Here is an 18,226-nt window from a genome sequence, read left to right as displayed (position 1 = left end):
TTCTATTTAAGCAGGTGAACTCTGCAACTCAAAAATTATTATTATTATTATTATTATTATTATTATTATTATTATTATTATTATTATTATTATTATTATTAATAACAATAATAAATATAAATAGTAGATATTAATATTGGAATTGTTTTGCAAATTAAAATAAATAAATGATCAAATTTTCAAAAAAATTACGGAAATAGTCAAATTTCACTAAAAATACTTGCATGCGCCATTTCACATTGCTTTAAGAAAAATACTTAATGTTAAGAACATATCAAAACAAAAAATGTAAGAATAAATGTCAATCATTCAATATCACAACCACTCCATAATCTCTATTGAAAATGAAATTAAATTTAAAATAAATTTAAAATTATTCTCTAAAAGAATGACATGTGTTCATTCTTACATTTCTTCTACATGTAATGCATCTATCTCACATGTGTTCATTCTTACATTTCTTCTACATGTAATGCATCTATCTCATTGGACGCATTCATGTAATATTTAAGTGTATATACCATCTCATTTTAGGTGTACACTTTAATCTTTTCTTGAAATTTAATTATTTGCATAATTTTTTTTTACATCCTCATGATAGATGTATTTCAATTTCAAAACATGGTTATTGATAAAAAAAAATCACCAGTATTAAAATCTTTGCTCTAGTCAATTTTTTTTATCATGTAGGTATCATTCCACAACTTGTTTATTAATTAAACTATATCTTCTATATTACTATGAATAATTTATTTATTTTTCATATGATGTATTTGTTTTTATTTCACATTGAGAATTGTTTTCCAAAGAACCAGATGAGTATTAGAAAAAGCTTTCACCAGAGAGCAACGATTCAAAATTTTCTCCACCCAAACTCACACTTTCTCAATAGCAACAATAACCAACATTGATTAGCAACAACAGGATTTCCAAGGCCAATAAACACACCAAAACAAATGATATAACAAGTGCCGTTATTTCTGAAAATTCCACCACACAAGTCACCATAGAAGGCGAACTTTTGAGCCGATAATTTTATTAAAAATTATATTCTTGTTTGGAACTGGTATGAAGAAAACGTGCATTATGTAGTACTATATAAACATGACAGCACCTAAATTATATAATAGGATAATCAATTCTCTGAAATAAAAGCTAATTATTTGTTTTAGAGGTCATACTATAATTCTTTAACTATTCTTCTATTAAACTTTCACGAGGAATTAACATAAAAAATAGAATTAATTTTTAAACATTAAATGAGATTAACTACTTTTTTTAAAAGACTAACCATATAAATTTAGTTCAGATAACACATTATAGAATGCATTGAAAACAGTAATATCTTCAACTGGGAGTCATCAAAAAATCCTAATTTTTCAAAGATAATCAGGTTAAGTTACTGGACATCTTTCTTCTTCTTGGGCATTCTGTAGCCACCAATAACACAAGCATGGTCTCTCTCAAATGGTTCAAGAGTCACTTGCTCAGATGGTTTAAATTGATCTGCTTTCAACTTGTTCACTTCACTGCTGAACACTGCCTCAGCAGGAACTGTTGAATCAATACAATTGGCCTGCCATAACAAAATAAATTGAATGAGATATAGATAATCAAATCAAACACTACCTCATATTCTGCTTGTTCAATGTTTAAGAATAAAATGGGGAAACGACAAACAATTTCAAAACAAAGCTTCGAAACAAACCTTGATAGAAATAACAAAATGACCTCCAGCTTTTAGGTAGTAAGAAGCATTCAACCCTAATATTCTTGCCTGTGATAATCACCAAAACAGTATAATCAAAGCTAATACTTAATATACAAGGAGTTTTATCTCGCTGCTATTCGGTTAACAGCATATTCTATACATTTACTTCAGAAGTATAGTGTCAAATTGTTTGCAAGTACAATTAACACAAATTTTCAAGATTGAAATTAAATATTTCCACTAAACAGAGCCTATGATAGTATGGCAAAGATCAAAATCTAAACAAAAATCATTTTAACAAGTCATTACTGCACAAAACAGTATAGATAAAGATCAAATTTTTAATGTGTATCAGAGTCTCGGGTTTACATCATCCAAGAAGTCTTGAAGGGGAATCCGAGTAAATCATCATCTGCATTATTTAACATAATAAAACAATATAGACTAAAAAAACTAACAAATTCTGATGTGCATCAGAATCTCGGGTCTACATCATCCAAGAAGTCTTGAAGGGGAATCCGAGTAAATCATCATATGCAATGATATAGGAAACAAAAACGTATTAACTTTGAAATGATAACTAATAAACAAAATTGGATTTAAAATACAAATTTAGAGAACTATAGAAAAGAACAATATTGATGTGCATCAGAATCTCGGGTCTACATCATCCAAGAAGTCTTGAAGGGGAATCCGAGTAAATCATCACATGCACTGATAGTCAACAAAACAATTTTACTAAAAAATGAATGATCATATAAACAGAATTGGATTCAAAACACAGAATTTGAGAGATATTAAACAAAATACAAAAAGGTAAGCTTTTAAGGGTACTTAGCTGAAAATCAGTGTAAACAAGTAAAACAACAAGTACTGAGGAAACAGCATTAGAGACATTATTAAGTAATTAGCAAATATAATACAACAATAACATTACTGAAACTGAAATTAGGAATTAGTATAGCATATATTCAAGTATAGCTACAATTTTTAGTATAAAAAAAAGTGAAAACTTAATTCACACCTGATCAGGCTGAGCAACATCAGAAAATATCACATCTACCATACCAACCAACATTCTGTACTTAGCCGGATGTCTAGCATCTTCAATAATCGGTATAACATTAGTACGCTTCTTAGCCATATTGACCAAGTCACGCCCACTTCTATGGGAGAATTCTACCGCATAAACAACTCCAGTCTACATAAACATAACACAATATCATAACCATACTTACACATACAACATATGCCAAACACAATCAAGTTCGAATTAACACTTACTGGACCAACAATATCAGACACATGAGAGACTGTTGTTCCAGATGCAGCTCCTAAATAAAGGACTTTAGCACCAGGTTTCTTCAATAAAACAACAAATTTGTCAATGCAATGAATTGAATTTCAATGAATTGAATTTCAAACATTCTCTAGTAAATGCAAATGATACAACAAAATGAAGCATCTTACAATCCATATGTCGTCAACTCCACCAAGTACCGCAGCTGCCAACTTAGATCGGAAAGGGTTCCAAATTCTATACTCAACCTTTGTCCCATCCTCATTCTGCATAATAAATCACACAAAATCATCAGACTATAAGAAAACCAAGTAATATTAACGATGCACGTGAAATAGAAAAGCAATTACCTGTACAGAAACCCTCTTTTCATTGTAAACAGCTTCACCGGGAACAAGATTTCTAGTAACAAGAGCATCTTCTTTACCCTTAGCAATGAAAATTCCGTCATGTCTAATATGAGGTTCAATGACAACCTTGCTCCCTCCTTTCATTCCGCCTCTCCCTCCACCGCGGCCTCCACGACCTCCTCTGCCTCCGGCACTTCTACCACCACCTCGAGCCTTAAAAGGCGTGCCTCTACCTCCTCCTCTTCCTCCACCAAAACTTCTGCCTCCTCTGTCACCGCCACCTCTGCCTCTGAAACCTCCACCTGAACCACCGCGACCTAAACACATTCAAAACAACAATTGAATCCATATGATGAAATAATTAAGAAATAAGAAAGTAACATAGATCGATCTAAACAGAGAAGGTTAGCGGTGTCGTCTGCTATACCTCGAGGAGGAGGAGCCATTATAGAGAGATTGCGAAGAGAATGATGTTAACGGCTATGGAGGGTTTAGAGCAGAGCGAGATGAAAGCCTGAAAGGTTTAACGTGGAAGAGACGGTTTTATAGCTCAAAATTAGGGTTTACGATTAGGGTTTTGGGATATTGGTTCCGTGCGGTCGCGAAATATATCAATTACCATCCATTATGTAGGGACCGTTAGATCGAATTAAGACCGTGCAGATTTTGAAATTAAAATTTATTCCTTTAATAAAATAAAAATTTATTTGAAGTTATATCTTATGATTAAGGGGTGTTCGTGGTTCGGTTTAGATCGGTTTTATGGCAAAAACGCATCCGATCCAAAAATAAATTTACTTGCGGTTTGGATCGGTTTTGGATGATAGGTTAAAAAAATCCAATCCGATCCAATTTAATGCGGTTTAATTTGGATCGATTTTTGGATATCCAAATTACAAATTATATTTTTATTAATATTATAAAAATACTAATAAATCATAGATTTGATATAATATATATTATAAAGTATATTAAAAGTTAATATTATAAAAAGAAAATGACCGATTATAGTTGAAATAAATGAAATAATAAAAATAAATAGATGAAACTAAGCTAATTGATAAGATAAAAAAAATTAATTATCATATAATAATAATTTTATCTAACATATCATACTAATAAAAATTAAATAAGTACAAAATATACATGCGGTTTGGTTTAGTTTAGATCGATTTTGAAAAATCAATCTGAAATCCGACCTGAACCGTGCGGTTCTCACAAAATGGCATCCGAACACATCCAATAAACTTTGGATTTTTACGGTTTTCGGTGTTTTTGGATCGGTTTATGGTTTTTATTTGGATTGTTTTGGATTTGAACACCCCTAGTATGATCTATAATCAGTTAAAATTTCAACATTTAATAGAAAAGAATTTGTAATGTCCTATTTGATAAAGTCTTATACTAGGGTGTCTATCACCTAATAAATGGGTCGTTAGGACGAAATTCAATGGAGTTGTTAATACGGTCCATCCAACATAGTAATAAATAAGAGAAAGTCTTTGTTGACTCGAGAAATATAATAATGGGTCAATAATTAACCTCATAGGTTGGTATAGTGGTTGAGACATGGGTCTTAAGAGAATGTTCCTCTTAAGGTTTCAGGTTCGAATCCTACTATGTGCAAATGATTCATGGATTGTGTCAGTCCATACAAAGCTTTGCTCTGATTTAAAACGGACCCTGCAAGTGGTATGCTTCGAGAAACCCTAATAACATAACTCCAACTGTCTGCCTGCAACCACTATCAGTGCCGACCACTAACAGGTGAAATTTGTTTATCATTATGGGAGATTGTTGCATGTTCTATCACATACATGAGGAGCACCCCAAATATGGCTATTTTGTTGTTTGTCTTATCGCATTTGTTTATTATCGTTTATTGAGTCTCACTCGTGATTACACATCTGTTGAATTAAGGTTGAAATCGATTCGGTATTCGTTTTAACATGCACAAAACAATGGTTATGTTTGAACTTGATCAAGATGCTTTTAGTCAATTGCAGAAGTCGGTAGAATAAAAACTATGTATTTTTTATTCAAATTAAGTGCAAAGAAAAATCTCAAAGTACTTCTTAAAAAATGAAAAATTCGGATTTTGTGTGTTTAATTCGAATCAATCAAATTAAACACGCCTTCTAATTCTAATCAAATTCAACAGGGGTGAAACAAAACTTTTTAAACACTTTGATTCGAATCAGGTTTTAGACATGATTGTAATCAAGCGATTTAATGGTCACATCTACTCAATTTGATTCGAATTATATTTTGTGCATGATTTGAATCACGGGGTCTTTGATACAAATCATATTTTGTATCATATGAGAATGCAGTTTTTACTTGAGAACATGAGAATGAATCTAAGTCATTAGATTTTAAAATAAATTGTGGAGATTATGTGTCATTCTTTTTTTCTATTTTCTCCATTATTAAAATAAATGATGGAGGCGAGAGAAAAAGAATGAGAAATAATATTCACCATTTATTTTAAAATCGAATGGTTCAAATTCATTCTCATGTTCTTACATAAAAATATAATTCTCATGTGATACGTCCTCTATATATATTTCATTTAAAAACAATTCAACATAGACTTCTGTCAATAATAAATATATAAACAACAAAAGGTGATTTAGTGGACCAAATACTAGTTTGAAAACAAAAACAAAAGCTTATGATACAAGTTAGCATTACCCTTTATAAGGTATAAAATAATTATTTTGTTTTTGATAAAAAAATTAATTATACTACACTCACACATCGAATTTTTTTTAGATAACCAGGTATTGAAAAAAAATACACAAATAACCATGTTCCGGTCAAATTTACACAAATAATTAGGTTTTTGGAAAAGGTATAAAGGAGATGCCAATTGAACTGGCTCCTCCTCTTTAAATTCACATGTAGGTGCCAAATGAATTGGCTTTATCATTCTGACTTTTTCCCCACGCCAAATCAGATGGCGCCACCTCATATACGTTGCATGTAGGCGCCAATTCATTTGGCTCCTACGTGTTTTCGTGATTTCTATAAATAAAACACCATTGTCTTCATAATTAAACCATTTCACTAATAACTCCACGTGGTAAATGCAATTTTGTCCTTTTCTTTGCTACTACTTCTATTAAATCTCCTATCAAAATTTGTCTGTGTTCAATAACCAAACACAAACACTCAAAAACGCAATCAAAATGTCATCTTACCATAATATGTCATTAGCGCACATTTCAATGGTGAGACATACCATTGCGATGAATCTGGATTTTTATTAGAAACACCAATACCATTCGTTTTTGTTTAAGTCGAAAAGCGCATTACTTGTATTTCAAAAATCGTTTAGAGGTCAAACTTGAACGAGGTCCAGTGTAACACATCTTCTACCAACATCCAGTTTTTTTTTTGAGAATAAGGCCAAATTTTATAAGGTAGAGGTTAAAGATGACGAAGACCTTCAAAATATATTTGCCAATCATGAGTATTTTGGGTACGACTCGATTGAGTTGTACGTTACGCTCCAAGATCCTCAATTGTCTCAACCAATTGAGTCACAAGTGGTTGATCCCATCGAAGACAAACTACTTGAAGTAGATGTCGTTGACGAAGAAGAGGAAGATGAAGAGTTAGAGTTTGATAAAATGGTCAACGATGATCCAGAAGCCAATGGGCTACCTAAAATACATCCAAATGAAATCTACACACCACCTTCGTACATGACAAACATCAACATGGGCGGAGATGAACTGTCATCAGATCTTTTCAACATCCCTTACTTGCAGTCTGATGAAAATTTAAAAGAGAAAGATAAGTTTTCTTCAAAAGAAAATTGTGTGCGAGCTGTAAAAAAGTTTCACATGTTAAACTCTGTTGATTTTAGGGTAGATCGAACAAATGCGGATAGGTACAAAATCAAGTGCGTCCACCCAGAGTGTATGTTCAAGCTCACCGCATCATATAGGATAAGAAGTGATCGTTGGGTGATAGGCTCTATGTCTATCCATACTTGCGTTAATTCTACTTAATCACAAGATCATCGTAAATTAAGTTATGATCTAATATCTCAAGAAATCTATCCTCTCATAAGCAATGATCCGTCATTGAAAGTGAAAACAATAATCTCTCACATTGCTACAACCTATAACTACACTCCCTCATACAGGAAGGCATGGTTAGCAAAGACAAAGGCTGTAGAAAAGATATATGGAAACTGGGAGGATTCATATAAAGAATTACAGCACTACTTGAATGCACTTCGCACGTATGCTCCTGGAACAATTTATATTATGGAAACATTGCCAGCATATGCCCAGGACGGATCCTGTGTTAACGGAAACAAAATTTTTCGTCGACTGTTCTGAGCTTTTCAACCTTGCATCATAGGATTTGCATTCTGCAAACCTATTAATCAGATAGATGGAACGTGGTTGTTCGGTAAATACAAAGGCACTCTACTCATGGCGGTTGCACATGATGGTAAGAATAACATTTTTTCCAATTGTGTTTGCTCTTTTCGAGGAGAAACTAGTGGTGGTTAGAGTTTTTTTCTCAAGAATCTCCTAAGGCACGTGGCTCCGTAACATGGTTTATGCTTGAGAGTGCATACAATAGTCCTGCTAATGGTTGGCATGACCCCTCTTCAACGCATGTCTAATGTGTTAGACATATCGTACAAAATTTCATGTGGGAGATCAAAGAAAGAGCACTTAGAAAATCAGTTATGAATGCGGGGTATGCATTAACACAACCTTCGTTCCAACACTATCGCACGGAGATCTGATTGTCAAATCCAGAGGCAGTTAGGTGGATTGATAATATCTCAGTGGAAAAATGGACAAGGTCATACGATAATGGGCAACGATGGGGCCACATGACAACAAATCTTATCAAATCAATGAATGGTGTCTTTAAAAGCATACGAAACCTCCCAGTAGCCGCTTTGGTCCAATCAACATATTTTAGGACGGCTTCATTGTTTGCAAAATGGTGAAATGTGGAATGCGGTATTACAATCAGGACAACTATGGAGTGAAAGCAACTTGAAATTTATCAAGACAGAAAGTACCAAAGCACACTCATCATGTGACAAGAATCGACCGACATAACCATAACTTCATTGTCAAAAAGACAATCGACCACAGCGAGGGGCTGCCAAGACAAGAGTATAAAGTTATGCTACCATCTCGTTGGTGCGATTGCGGAAGGTTTCAAGTTTTTCGTATGCCTTGCTCTCATGTCATTGCGGCATGTACGCATGCTCATCAAGATGCACTACTGCTTCTATCACCCATTTATAAGGCAGAGACTTTGCTCAACGTGTATAACAACGACTTTCCAGTTGTAACCAGATTATTGGCCTGTGTACAAAGGAGACATAGTTTGGCACAACGAGCAAATGCGAAGGAATAAAAAGGGTCGTTCCAAAAGCAAGCGTATCACAACTGAAATGGACTCCCTTGACAAGTTAGAAAGAAAGTGTGGTTTGTGCCGTCAGGTCAGACACAACCGAAAAAATTGTTCCACTCGTGCTACTAGTTCGACAACATAAAAATTGTATTCACATTATTTGCACCTTTTTTTTAATATCACCAAAATGTTTTTCATTAAGAACATTTGCTACAACATATCAAACAAAAACAAGACATTAAGTGCCATAAAGACTAAAACAAGAACACAATATGCCACATATAAGCAACAACACAACAACATAGCTAAGAAATTACAACCGTCAAAACAATTTCATCGAATTCGTGCATCAGCGAGATTACATCTCTGTCTGTTTTGACTTCCTCCAATCAACAATGAGGTTTTCAAGTTGCAAGTGAAGTGGTTGTCCTTCTTCTCTGGATCCTTCTAATTTGTTCACCATCTTCAATGTCTCACTCTAACTATCGCATCAATTCTCTCTTCAGACGCTCCATGGAATGAATGTTCTGAAATTTCATTTTCATCAGAGGTTTGGTGGCCGAGAAAATAACGTACCCGTCTCTCGTCAAAATAATGGGAGATGTCATGACACAAAATAAGGAGAATGAGAAGAGAAGGTGAGAAAGTGTGATGAATGTGGGAGACAATGATATTTTATTTATAGAAATCACGAAAACACATAGAAGCCAAATGAATTGGCGCCTACATGCAAGATATATGAGGTAGCGCCATCTGATTTAGCGTGGGAAAAAAAGTCAAAATGGTAAAACCAAATGAATTGGCGCCTACATGTAAATTTAAAGAGGAGGAGCCAATTCAATTGACACCTCCTCTACACCTTTTCCAGAAACCTAATACCTGGTTTATCTATAAAAAAATCCTCATACATAGTCATTTGTTTTTTTTTTTTTTTTGTGTAAGCTACATAGTCATTTGTAAAAAATATTTTTTATTTATATTGTTTAATTTTAAATCTATCAATTAAATTATATATCACATTCATTTAATTAATAATATATACTATTTATTCTATATAATTAACAACAATATTTATCATAAATTTTGCACGGTTTTTGCCTAATTGGGTTGGAAAAAACTAACTTTTAAATTTATATAGAGAACATAGAATTTACAAAATAAAATTTCCACACATCTGATTTCTTAACTTGAGTTCTAATGAACTTTTACAACGTAAATTTTCCTTAGTTAACCTTAACAATTCTAATGAACTATTACACAAGATACATGGCAGAGCATAAAATAGTCTTGGATGCCCAAACATATGGGGCAGTAACATTTCGCCAAGAGAATAAGTTACATACAAATAGACACATAATAGACATATACAAAGTGTTTAGCAGCAAACTACATAATCAACTCTTCAACATTTTCAGCATCGTCCATTTCCATTTCTTCGTCATCTTCATTAACATCAGCTTCAAGAAGCCACTGCTCAAATTCATCCACCTCATCATAATCATGTGTATATAAACCATCAGACATATCACACGGATCAGGCCCAAGCTCCTCGCCATCGCATGCTACGTACAAGAAAGGTCTACTTCTAGCTAAAGCATCTACCATGTCTCTATTAACACTTCCGGTCACGCCTAACCATTTAAGCCTTGGAAAATACGGTTTCTTTAACCATCGAAAAGCAAGTGGCGTTATGCCACCGCAGTTGTATAAATCCAACAAGCGCAAACCACTTTCATGCCATCCAGCATCATCTGTCATCATTGAAGCTAACGCCATGATCGAGGTATCACCAATTAATGGGCACTGTCGCATTCGAAGATCCAAAAAAGGAATTCGACTTCTTGCCAGCTGCAGAACTCCATTATCTGAGAGGTTAGGAAGATTGGACAGATCCAAGTCTCTTAATTCCAGCTTGCCACAATCATCAAATAAAATTGTAATGCATTTATCGGTGAGTCTCTTGCACCCTCGAAGAGACAACGCATATAGTGAATTTATAACAGTTGGCCTTAAGTATGAAAGTCCAGCATCAGTTATATCAGAGCCATCTATTAGTAAAATTTTCAGTCCCAAGAGTTCACCAATGGCTCGGAGAGCTTCATCCCCAAGGCTCCTGCAATCTCTTAAGTCGAGAACTTTAAGTTCCCTGTTTGATGTCAAACTATGAACTGCGTGATTGGTTAATAGCTTGCACCATCTTAAGCTCACATGTGTTAAAGTAAGGGATGTTGCAGAGATATCATGAAAAACTAGATCGGTTAATTGAGTCCCGTGAGTGACCTTAAGTTTATATAGACGAGAGCAAGAATGCAGGATAGTTTTGATTCCGGTGTCCGTGACACGACAAAAACCACCAAGACATATACTCTCCATGTTTGCACACTTGTCAGCCATTAAAAGTAATCCTAGATCGTTTACTCTTCGAAAGTAACAAATTATGAACTCTTGGCTTCGGATCAATGAAAGATGTTTCAATCTCCCTAGTTGATTAATTTGTTGAAGACCAGTGTTGGTTAGATCAAATGTAATTCTTGGTTCAACAAATGGTGCATCACGAAGATCCAAATGAGTCAAAAAGATGAGACCTTTGGATATTGTGGCAACCATAGCATCCGTTATATAGTTCACCGAAAGACATAATTTTAGAATTCCTGGAAGTATTGATGGTTGAATAGGATTAGGTGGCTGATGAGATCCCGAATTTGAGCTGAACAGCTCAATCACTGTTACTGAAGAAATGTATCCAATCTCAAGAGAAGTAAGTTTCTCAGAGGCAGAAGCCCAAACTCGAGCTAAGTTTTGACGTAGAAAGAGAGAGACGTCAAACATCAGAATCAAAACCTACAAAACCAAACATAATACACATTAGATCTAGTTGCATTAATAACTACTTAACACATCATCATTATATTTTACAACAGAAAAATTCAAAGAAAAGTAAAAATTTGAAGAAAGCGCGTGAGAAAATTTTAGAGACATTATAATTATTATTATGATGATTATTAAGGTGTTACTTACTACAATAAAAGCAATCACTCTACTAGAAATGTAGTTACCCAAGCCTTACCACTTCCCTTTGTTCTACGTAAAAGTTAATGATCAATAGAACTTTGGAAGCTCAATAAATGTACATCCAAACAAGAATAAACTTATGCAAAAAACAGACCGATGAATTTGGCAAACGAAGCCAATTCCTAGTATAGAGACTTTTACCATAGCTAACATTTGTCAAGGGTGATAAATGTCAATAAAAGTAAAGTCAAGCACGAGATCAATGAAGATTAATAAATGCAACCAAAATATTCATATTAAGACCATATCATTTATAATGTAAAAGGGATAATGCCAAACAGTAGACAAGTAGATCAGTTTGATCTATGAAAGTTATTCATTGGTAAACTATCTTGAAGAATCTGAAAGCTGTAGCTTTCTTTAATATATCTTATATTCTACGAAACACGGACACCTCTAAGAGTAGGCATGTCGCGGTGTCCAACACGTGTGAGTGTCCAACACTTGTATAACACTCGTACGACACGTGTCAAAAAAGTCTTACAAGTGTTAGAAAAGTCAAACAAGTGTCCTCCAAAAAATAGTTTTTTTCCTTGTTCCGACACTCTTTGAACCGGTGTTGGACACTTGTATGGCACTCACACAACACATGTCAAACAATTCAAACAAATGTTTCCAAAAAATTGTTTTTTCCTTGTTTCAACACACCTTATACATTTTTTTGGACAAATCTCTTACACATCTAAAAGGGTTAAACATATACTACATCAATGTTATTAATGCAGAATTAAAGACATCAATTTTGATTATCATATTTTTAACTTTTTTAAAAATAGATGGATTAATGAATGTTAAATACTATATCATATATGTAGCGGTGTCGGTATCCTGGTGTCTGTGTAGGGTGCTTCATAGCTTATATATCTTACAAACTAACTAGTTATTTGTGTTAATTGTTAGCATGTCTTACTTCCAACTGGGAGCAACCAGTGAGTAACTCCTCCAGATCAGATATATGAATTGCCCTCCCTCTTTTTTCCGCAACTGAACCCAAGTAAAGAGACCTATGAAAATAAACGATACTATTAACAACAACACAACACCACTAAGCTATGTGATTGTGAATTAACCAATCAATCCCAAACCAAATAATTTCAATATCGATAGATCTACACTAGGAATATGTAATTTGTTATTAATTATCACCAAACAGACCTTAAGTCCTTGCATTGAGTCCCGATCTCAGAGAGAAGTTTCCCGCTAAAATCAGAACAATTAAACAAAGAAAGCTCGTGCAATGACGGTTTCACCAAATACGAAATCGCAGAATCATCAAGCCGGTCACAATCAACTTTAAGGCTCTTCATGTACGGATTAGGCGGAAGCAACGGTGTAAGCAAGTCACCAGAAGGCGCAATATCCTGAAGAAATAAAAAACAAACACTGTGAGATTCGGGAAATTCGAAAACCTAGAAAGTGAGATCGATTCAATTCGATGGATGGATAGAGTTACGATGAGATGGAAATTGGGGAGGAAGGAGAGGATGTGTTTGGCGCAGGAGCGGAAGGTGGAGCAAGTGGAGGATAACGAACAGATGGAAGCGATGTCGAGTTTGGTCATGATGGTGGCGAGTAGAGCGTAAGGGAGTTGGTCTAGCCTCGCCTCCGCCGGAGTCGCCATTTCTGGATTAGATCAGATCGAGAATCTGTTATGAATTGTTGAATATTGAAGACCATGATCTTCATGAGGTCTTTTGTTTTTTTTGGTATGATAGTGATGAACCTGTTGGGCTAAATGTAAGTGGGGCCTTCTGTGTAATTGCTATTTAGACTGGAGGAAAGATTTTTTTTTTATTTATACACCTCCTTTGGCGGGAGGAAAGAAGTTAGTATGAAGTGTTTAAATGAATAATCAAGAAATAATTGTTGAATTTTTTTTATAGGATTAACATACATTGACAAATTGTATGAGGTCGCATGGTGAAGTGATCATTTAATTGATGAAAGTGGACAAAGTTTTGATAATTTTATTTATTGAATTTGATTATATTGTGGTCGTTGAAGAGTCAAATAAATTTTCATAAATGAAGTTATTAGAACTATATGGCTCCTTGAAGGCTCACAAATTGAGGATTAAATATAGAAGTTTGGACTTTTACTTTTTCTTGAAGGCTCACATGTAACTATACATGTAACTATATATTGTTATTTAAGAAGGGGTGACTTAGTTTTGTTGGATTTTTTTTTTTGCTTATTGAAGGATTCTGAATTTTTATTTTAAGTAATGTAATTTTTGGTTTTTATGGTTTTTTTGGATGATTAGTGCATAAAATATAAATTGCAGAAAAATAAATGACAAAATGAATTATACTAGTTTTTCTTATAATTATAGATACGTTTAATTCCTTCATACATTGAAGGATTTTCAACTATGATGAGATTTCTGTACAAGTCTTCTTCCAATATCAAATTACAACCTTCTGATCATAACACAAAAGAAAGCACACCACTTTCTATTATACACACTTGAAAAAGCACACTATTTTCTTGTACGCAAACAAATCACCACACACTTTGGTGATTGATTTACAATACAGTTGAAGAGTTGGAATAAGATTAGTTCTTGAAGAATTTCGACAATGAAACTTTATTTTGCCTTTCAATATACAGTTCAATAATATATGAACCTTAAATGCTCAGAAATTTGAATGAAATTTTTACAATGATATGAAAACTATGCAAAAAAGTTTCAAAGGTTTTTTATGAATGAACACTTAAAAAAATATTTGAATTGTATGAAATTTTAATGAAAGAGGTAATTTGTAAAACTGGTGTATCTTGCCTTAAATACACCCTAAGAAACTTTTAAGATCAGATGCATAAGTTTGTAGCATTTTCATGAAGTTTGCAATGGTTTGGAACGAAAATGATTCATGAAAAGACACAAGTATGTTGTGTGTTACCGGTTACAGGAATGGTGTAACCGAGTACCACTTCTGGTAACATTAAAAAATTTCAAAAATATTGATCATGTAATCGGTTACTTGATTTGTGTAATTGGTCGCCGCCCTGTAAATTTCCAAAAATACTTGGGAAGAATGATTTTTAATCGATTACCAATTTAGTGTAACTGGTTACATTACTTTGAAAAGTGAAATTTTACTTTGAAATGGTTTGCCATGAAATGTTTTGATACATAAATGTTTAGAAACTTTAGAGATGAAAAGATGAGAGTTTTTATTAACGTTTAAAATTATACTTAATGAATTGCAATTTAATACCTTAGCTTAAAGGTTAATTTCCTTTACTTCCATGACATCCAACATCATATGCATTCTTGATTGAGAGGCCTTTGATACTAGAACTTTGATTAAGAAACCTTTTGCTTCTTTGATAGTCGTTTGTCTTCATTATAACTTTATACCAATTTGAGCTTTTCTTCACAATCATCTCCTTTTTTATGATGACAACTCTTGACCATTGTGTTTTTTAATTTCATTGAAAAGGCTCCCCTAAATTGTTGAATCCTTGAATTCTATGTTCATATTGCTTTTTGTATACGTGTGTTTGAATTAAGACAAATAGAACATACAATGCATGCATTCTTCTCCCCCTTTTGAAATCAACAAAAAGAAGGGAAAGATGAGTAAAAGAGTATAACAATCATACACAGACATACATACAGTCGTACACACCCATACACACAAACATATGAAAAATTCTTTCAAGTTATCTCAAAACACCCATGAGTGATTTTTTAGCTATTTAAATGTATGAATTTCGAATACTTTAAGTGTATTCAAATATGCATCTCCGAAATATATCAAATACATGTTCTAAGGTGTAACTCCGAACCAAAATTAAGTATAATAAAAGTGACTTACTCGTTTGTGTTCAATTTTGTATAAAATAGATGCGTTCAAAGATGAATCTCCAAATTCTAAAAATATTTTTTAAATTTTACAAAGGGTTTCTTAGAAGGTATAGAGGTGGAGAAGAAATTTCCTTTTTAATTAGAAATTTTTTCCACAGTAAATTACGCAAATAACCAGGTTTTGAAACTGACCTATGTGAGTGCACTTGCTGATTAGATGTTTTGCATGATGTCAAAACTAGAAAATTTTGGTATATAGGACAATATCTCCTTAAAACATGTTTGTAAAATGTATCATGCATCAAAAATGAGTTCCAAGCATTAAAAATCAATTTTTTTCTCAAAACGCAAGTCTATGCATCGACACATAGGTTGCATGAGTCGACACATGTGCTTCAAAAATAAAGCTTATAGCTTCTATAATGCATGTATCGACACATACGTGTTCTGGTCGACACATTCTACTATAATTACTCTTATGTGTCACACATACATGTTTCAGGTCGACACATGTGTTGCAGTTTTAAAACATGCAACTTCTGTAATAAATGTGTCGACACATGACCTTACACAAGTCGAAACATGCATTAATGAGTCAACATGTGACTTATATGTGTCGACACATGCTAAAAAAATTCAGAAAAACTGCATTTTTTTTAACTTTTAGGTTCCCCGTTTGCCTCCAACTTGCACACTTATAAATACTTCATACATGCATCATTTTCAATTTTATGAAACTATAAACACATATAAAAAATGTCATTCATCTTCAACCTTCCATATATGCATATATACAAGCAAACTACGCATATTCATTTTTTTTGCTTGAGTGTCATCTAGATTAGGTTGATAATGTCTAATTTAGGTTGGCGTAACCGGTGTATCGGGTTGGAAATCTTTGGGAGTTTCATAGGAAAAACTGTGAGGGTTTTCCTCCAAGATCAAGGGGTTGATTTGGGGGTTTCGATAAGAGTTGCGTAATTTGGATTCAATCGAGTGAAAGCTTTAAAGAATGAAAGGTTCTTGCAAATGAGTAGCGTGAGACGATGAATCAATTGGTAATCTTAGGTGACAAAAATTCACAATTTGGATTCGACTGGGTGGAAGCTTTGAAGAACAGTGATTTCCTTCAAAGTAGTAGCGTGAGACGGTGAATCAATTGGTATTGTTGGGTGACTTGATCAAACTCAAATGAAGGGAAGAGAAGTGCAAGGATCAACATCAAACTTTGGGTTTGAATGTTGGATTGCTACATTTATCTTGTAAATAATTTTTTGCATAGTAATATTAATATCTCAATTCCATATTAGAACTGGGGGCAGACGTAGCCGTAGCGAGGACGATCGATCAACTACCAAAACAAATCCTCGTGCCCTCTCTCTTATCTTATTTCCGTAATCAAATTGATAAATACATCAATCGAGTAATTGATGCATAGAGATTTTTCCTTGATTGTTCAAAGCTAGATTGGTTTGATGATTGCCTTACAATCAAATTGATTGTAAGAGGTTTTTGTTATCAACAAAATTGAAAGTAAAATCTGAAAAAATCAATCGCACGTTAAGTGTTCGATAATTTGTCACTTTACATTTTTCTTACTATTTCCATTGGAAATAGATTACGTTTGTAAACCTATTGAAACGTTTGATTGAGAATTGCGTGTATCATATTGCTTATCATTGTTATTCATTCATCATGATTGTGTGCATATACGAGTGTCCAATAATCGGTTAGGTTTAGACGACTTATTTGATCTAGGCTAAATCTCCTGATTGCCATAGTTTTTGCGCTTTTCAAAAACAATTTTAAAGGGTAATTTTAACTTGGGAATCTATTCTCCCCCTCTAGATAAGTTGTCATCGTCTAACAAGTGATATAACGAGCTCCAATTCGTTATGTACTTCAAAAATGCTTATTAGAAAATGACTACCGAACCTAAAGGGATGTACAATAGAGCACCTATTTTCACCGGTGAAAACTATGGTTATTGAAAGACTTGTATGTTTATTCATATCAATTCATATGATAATGGTATGTGAGACGTCGTTATAAACAGTCCAACTCAAATTATTATGACTGATGATAATGGTGTAGTCATACCTAAACCCAAAAGCATAATTGGATGAATATTACGATTGAAAAGCACAAAATATTCTCATAACTGCTCTTAGTATTGATGAATATTATCGTGTTTCCCATTGTGAAACTGCTAAAGCTATGTGGGATGCATTGCAAGTTGCCCATGAGGGAACTAATGAAGTTAAACTAGCTAGAATTATTACACTAAAGCAAGAGTTTAAATTCTTTCGCATGAAGCATGGTGAAACCATTGCCGAAATGCAAAAGAGGTTCACCCATCTCATAAATCGTTTGAATGCACTTCAGAAATCGGTTTTCAATGAAATTGGTACTAATAAAGTGTTGAGATGTCTTACTAGGGATTGACAAACAAAGGTCACCGCGATCAAGGAAGCTAATGATCTTATAGGACTAGACAAGGAGAAGGATAAGGATGAAGAACATGATCAAGAATTCACTTGCTTGAAGAAACATGAGAAGAAGCAAAACAAGGAGAAGGA

General features: G+C 33.6%; 2 protein-coding genes and 3 non-coding genes across 5 annotated transcripts; all 5 read right to left on the bottom strand.

Moving 5' to 3' along the window:
• Positions 1-1,184: 1,184 nt before the first annotated feature.
• Positions 1,185-3,946, bottom strand: LOC131645914 (rRNA 2'-O-methyltransferase fibrillarin 2-like). The gene is made up of 7 exons (XM_058916104.1): positions 3,789-3,946; positions 3,362-3,678; positions 3,182-3,277; positions 2,996-3,073; positions 2,736-2,912; positions 1,709-1,777; positions 1,185-1,576 (listed from the first exon to the last, which is right to left on the bottom strand). The coding sequence occupies exons 1-7, from the start codon at positions 3,805-3,807 to the stop codon at positions 1,400-1,402; spliced, it is 933 nt and encodes a 310-aa protein (XP_058772087.1). The 5' UTR covers positions 3,808-3,946; the 3' UTR covers positions 1,185-1,399.
• LOC131654463 (small nucleolar RNA snoR60) lies at positions 2,059-2,129 on the bottom strand. Its single transcript, XR_009299500.1, has one exon. It is a non-coding gene; the product is annotated as a small nucleolar RNA snoR60 (small nucleolar RNA).
• LOC131654460 (small nucleolar RNA snoR60) lies at positions 2,181-2,251 on the bottom strand. The gene has a single exon (XR_009299497.1). It is a non-coding gene; the product is annotated as a small nucleolar RNA snoR60 (small nucleolar RNA).
• Positions 2,356-2,426, bottom strand: LOC131654461 (small nucleolar RNA snoR60). Its single transcript, XR_009299498.1, has one exon. It is a non-coding gene; the product is annotated as a small nucleolar RNA snoR60 (small nucleolar RNA).
• Positions 3,947-9,910: 5,964 nt separating the features above from the next.
• LOC131649233 (F-box/LRR-repeat protein 10-like) lies at positions 9,911-13,537 on the bottom strand. The gene is made up of 4 exons (XM_058918994.1): positions 13,287-13,537; positions 12,989-13,194; positions 12,744-12,837; positions 9,911-11,602 (listed from the first exon to the last, which is right to left on the bottom strand). Exons 1-4 carry the CDS (start codon positions 13,452-13,454, stop codon positions 10,148-10,150), a joined length of 1,923 nt encoding a protein of 640 aa, XP_058774977.1. The 5' UTR covers positions 13,455-13,537; the 3' UTR covers positions 9,911-10,147.
• Between the last annotated feature and the right edge of the window lie 4,689 nt (positions 13,538-18,226).

The sequence above is a fragment of the Vicia villosa genome, linkage group LG2 (assembly GCF_029867415.1).
Source record: "Vicia villosa cultivar HV-30 ecotype Madison, WI linkage group LG2, Vvil1.0, whole genome shotgun sequence".
Taxonomy (NCBI): domain Eukaryota; kingdom Viridiplantae; phylum Streptophyta; class Magnoliopsida; order Fabales; family Fabaceae; genus Vicia; species Vicia villosa.
This window is presented reverse-complemented; position numbering and strand designations above follow the sequence as displayed.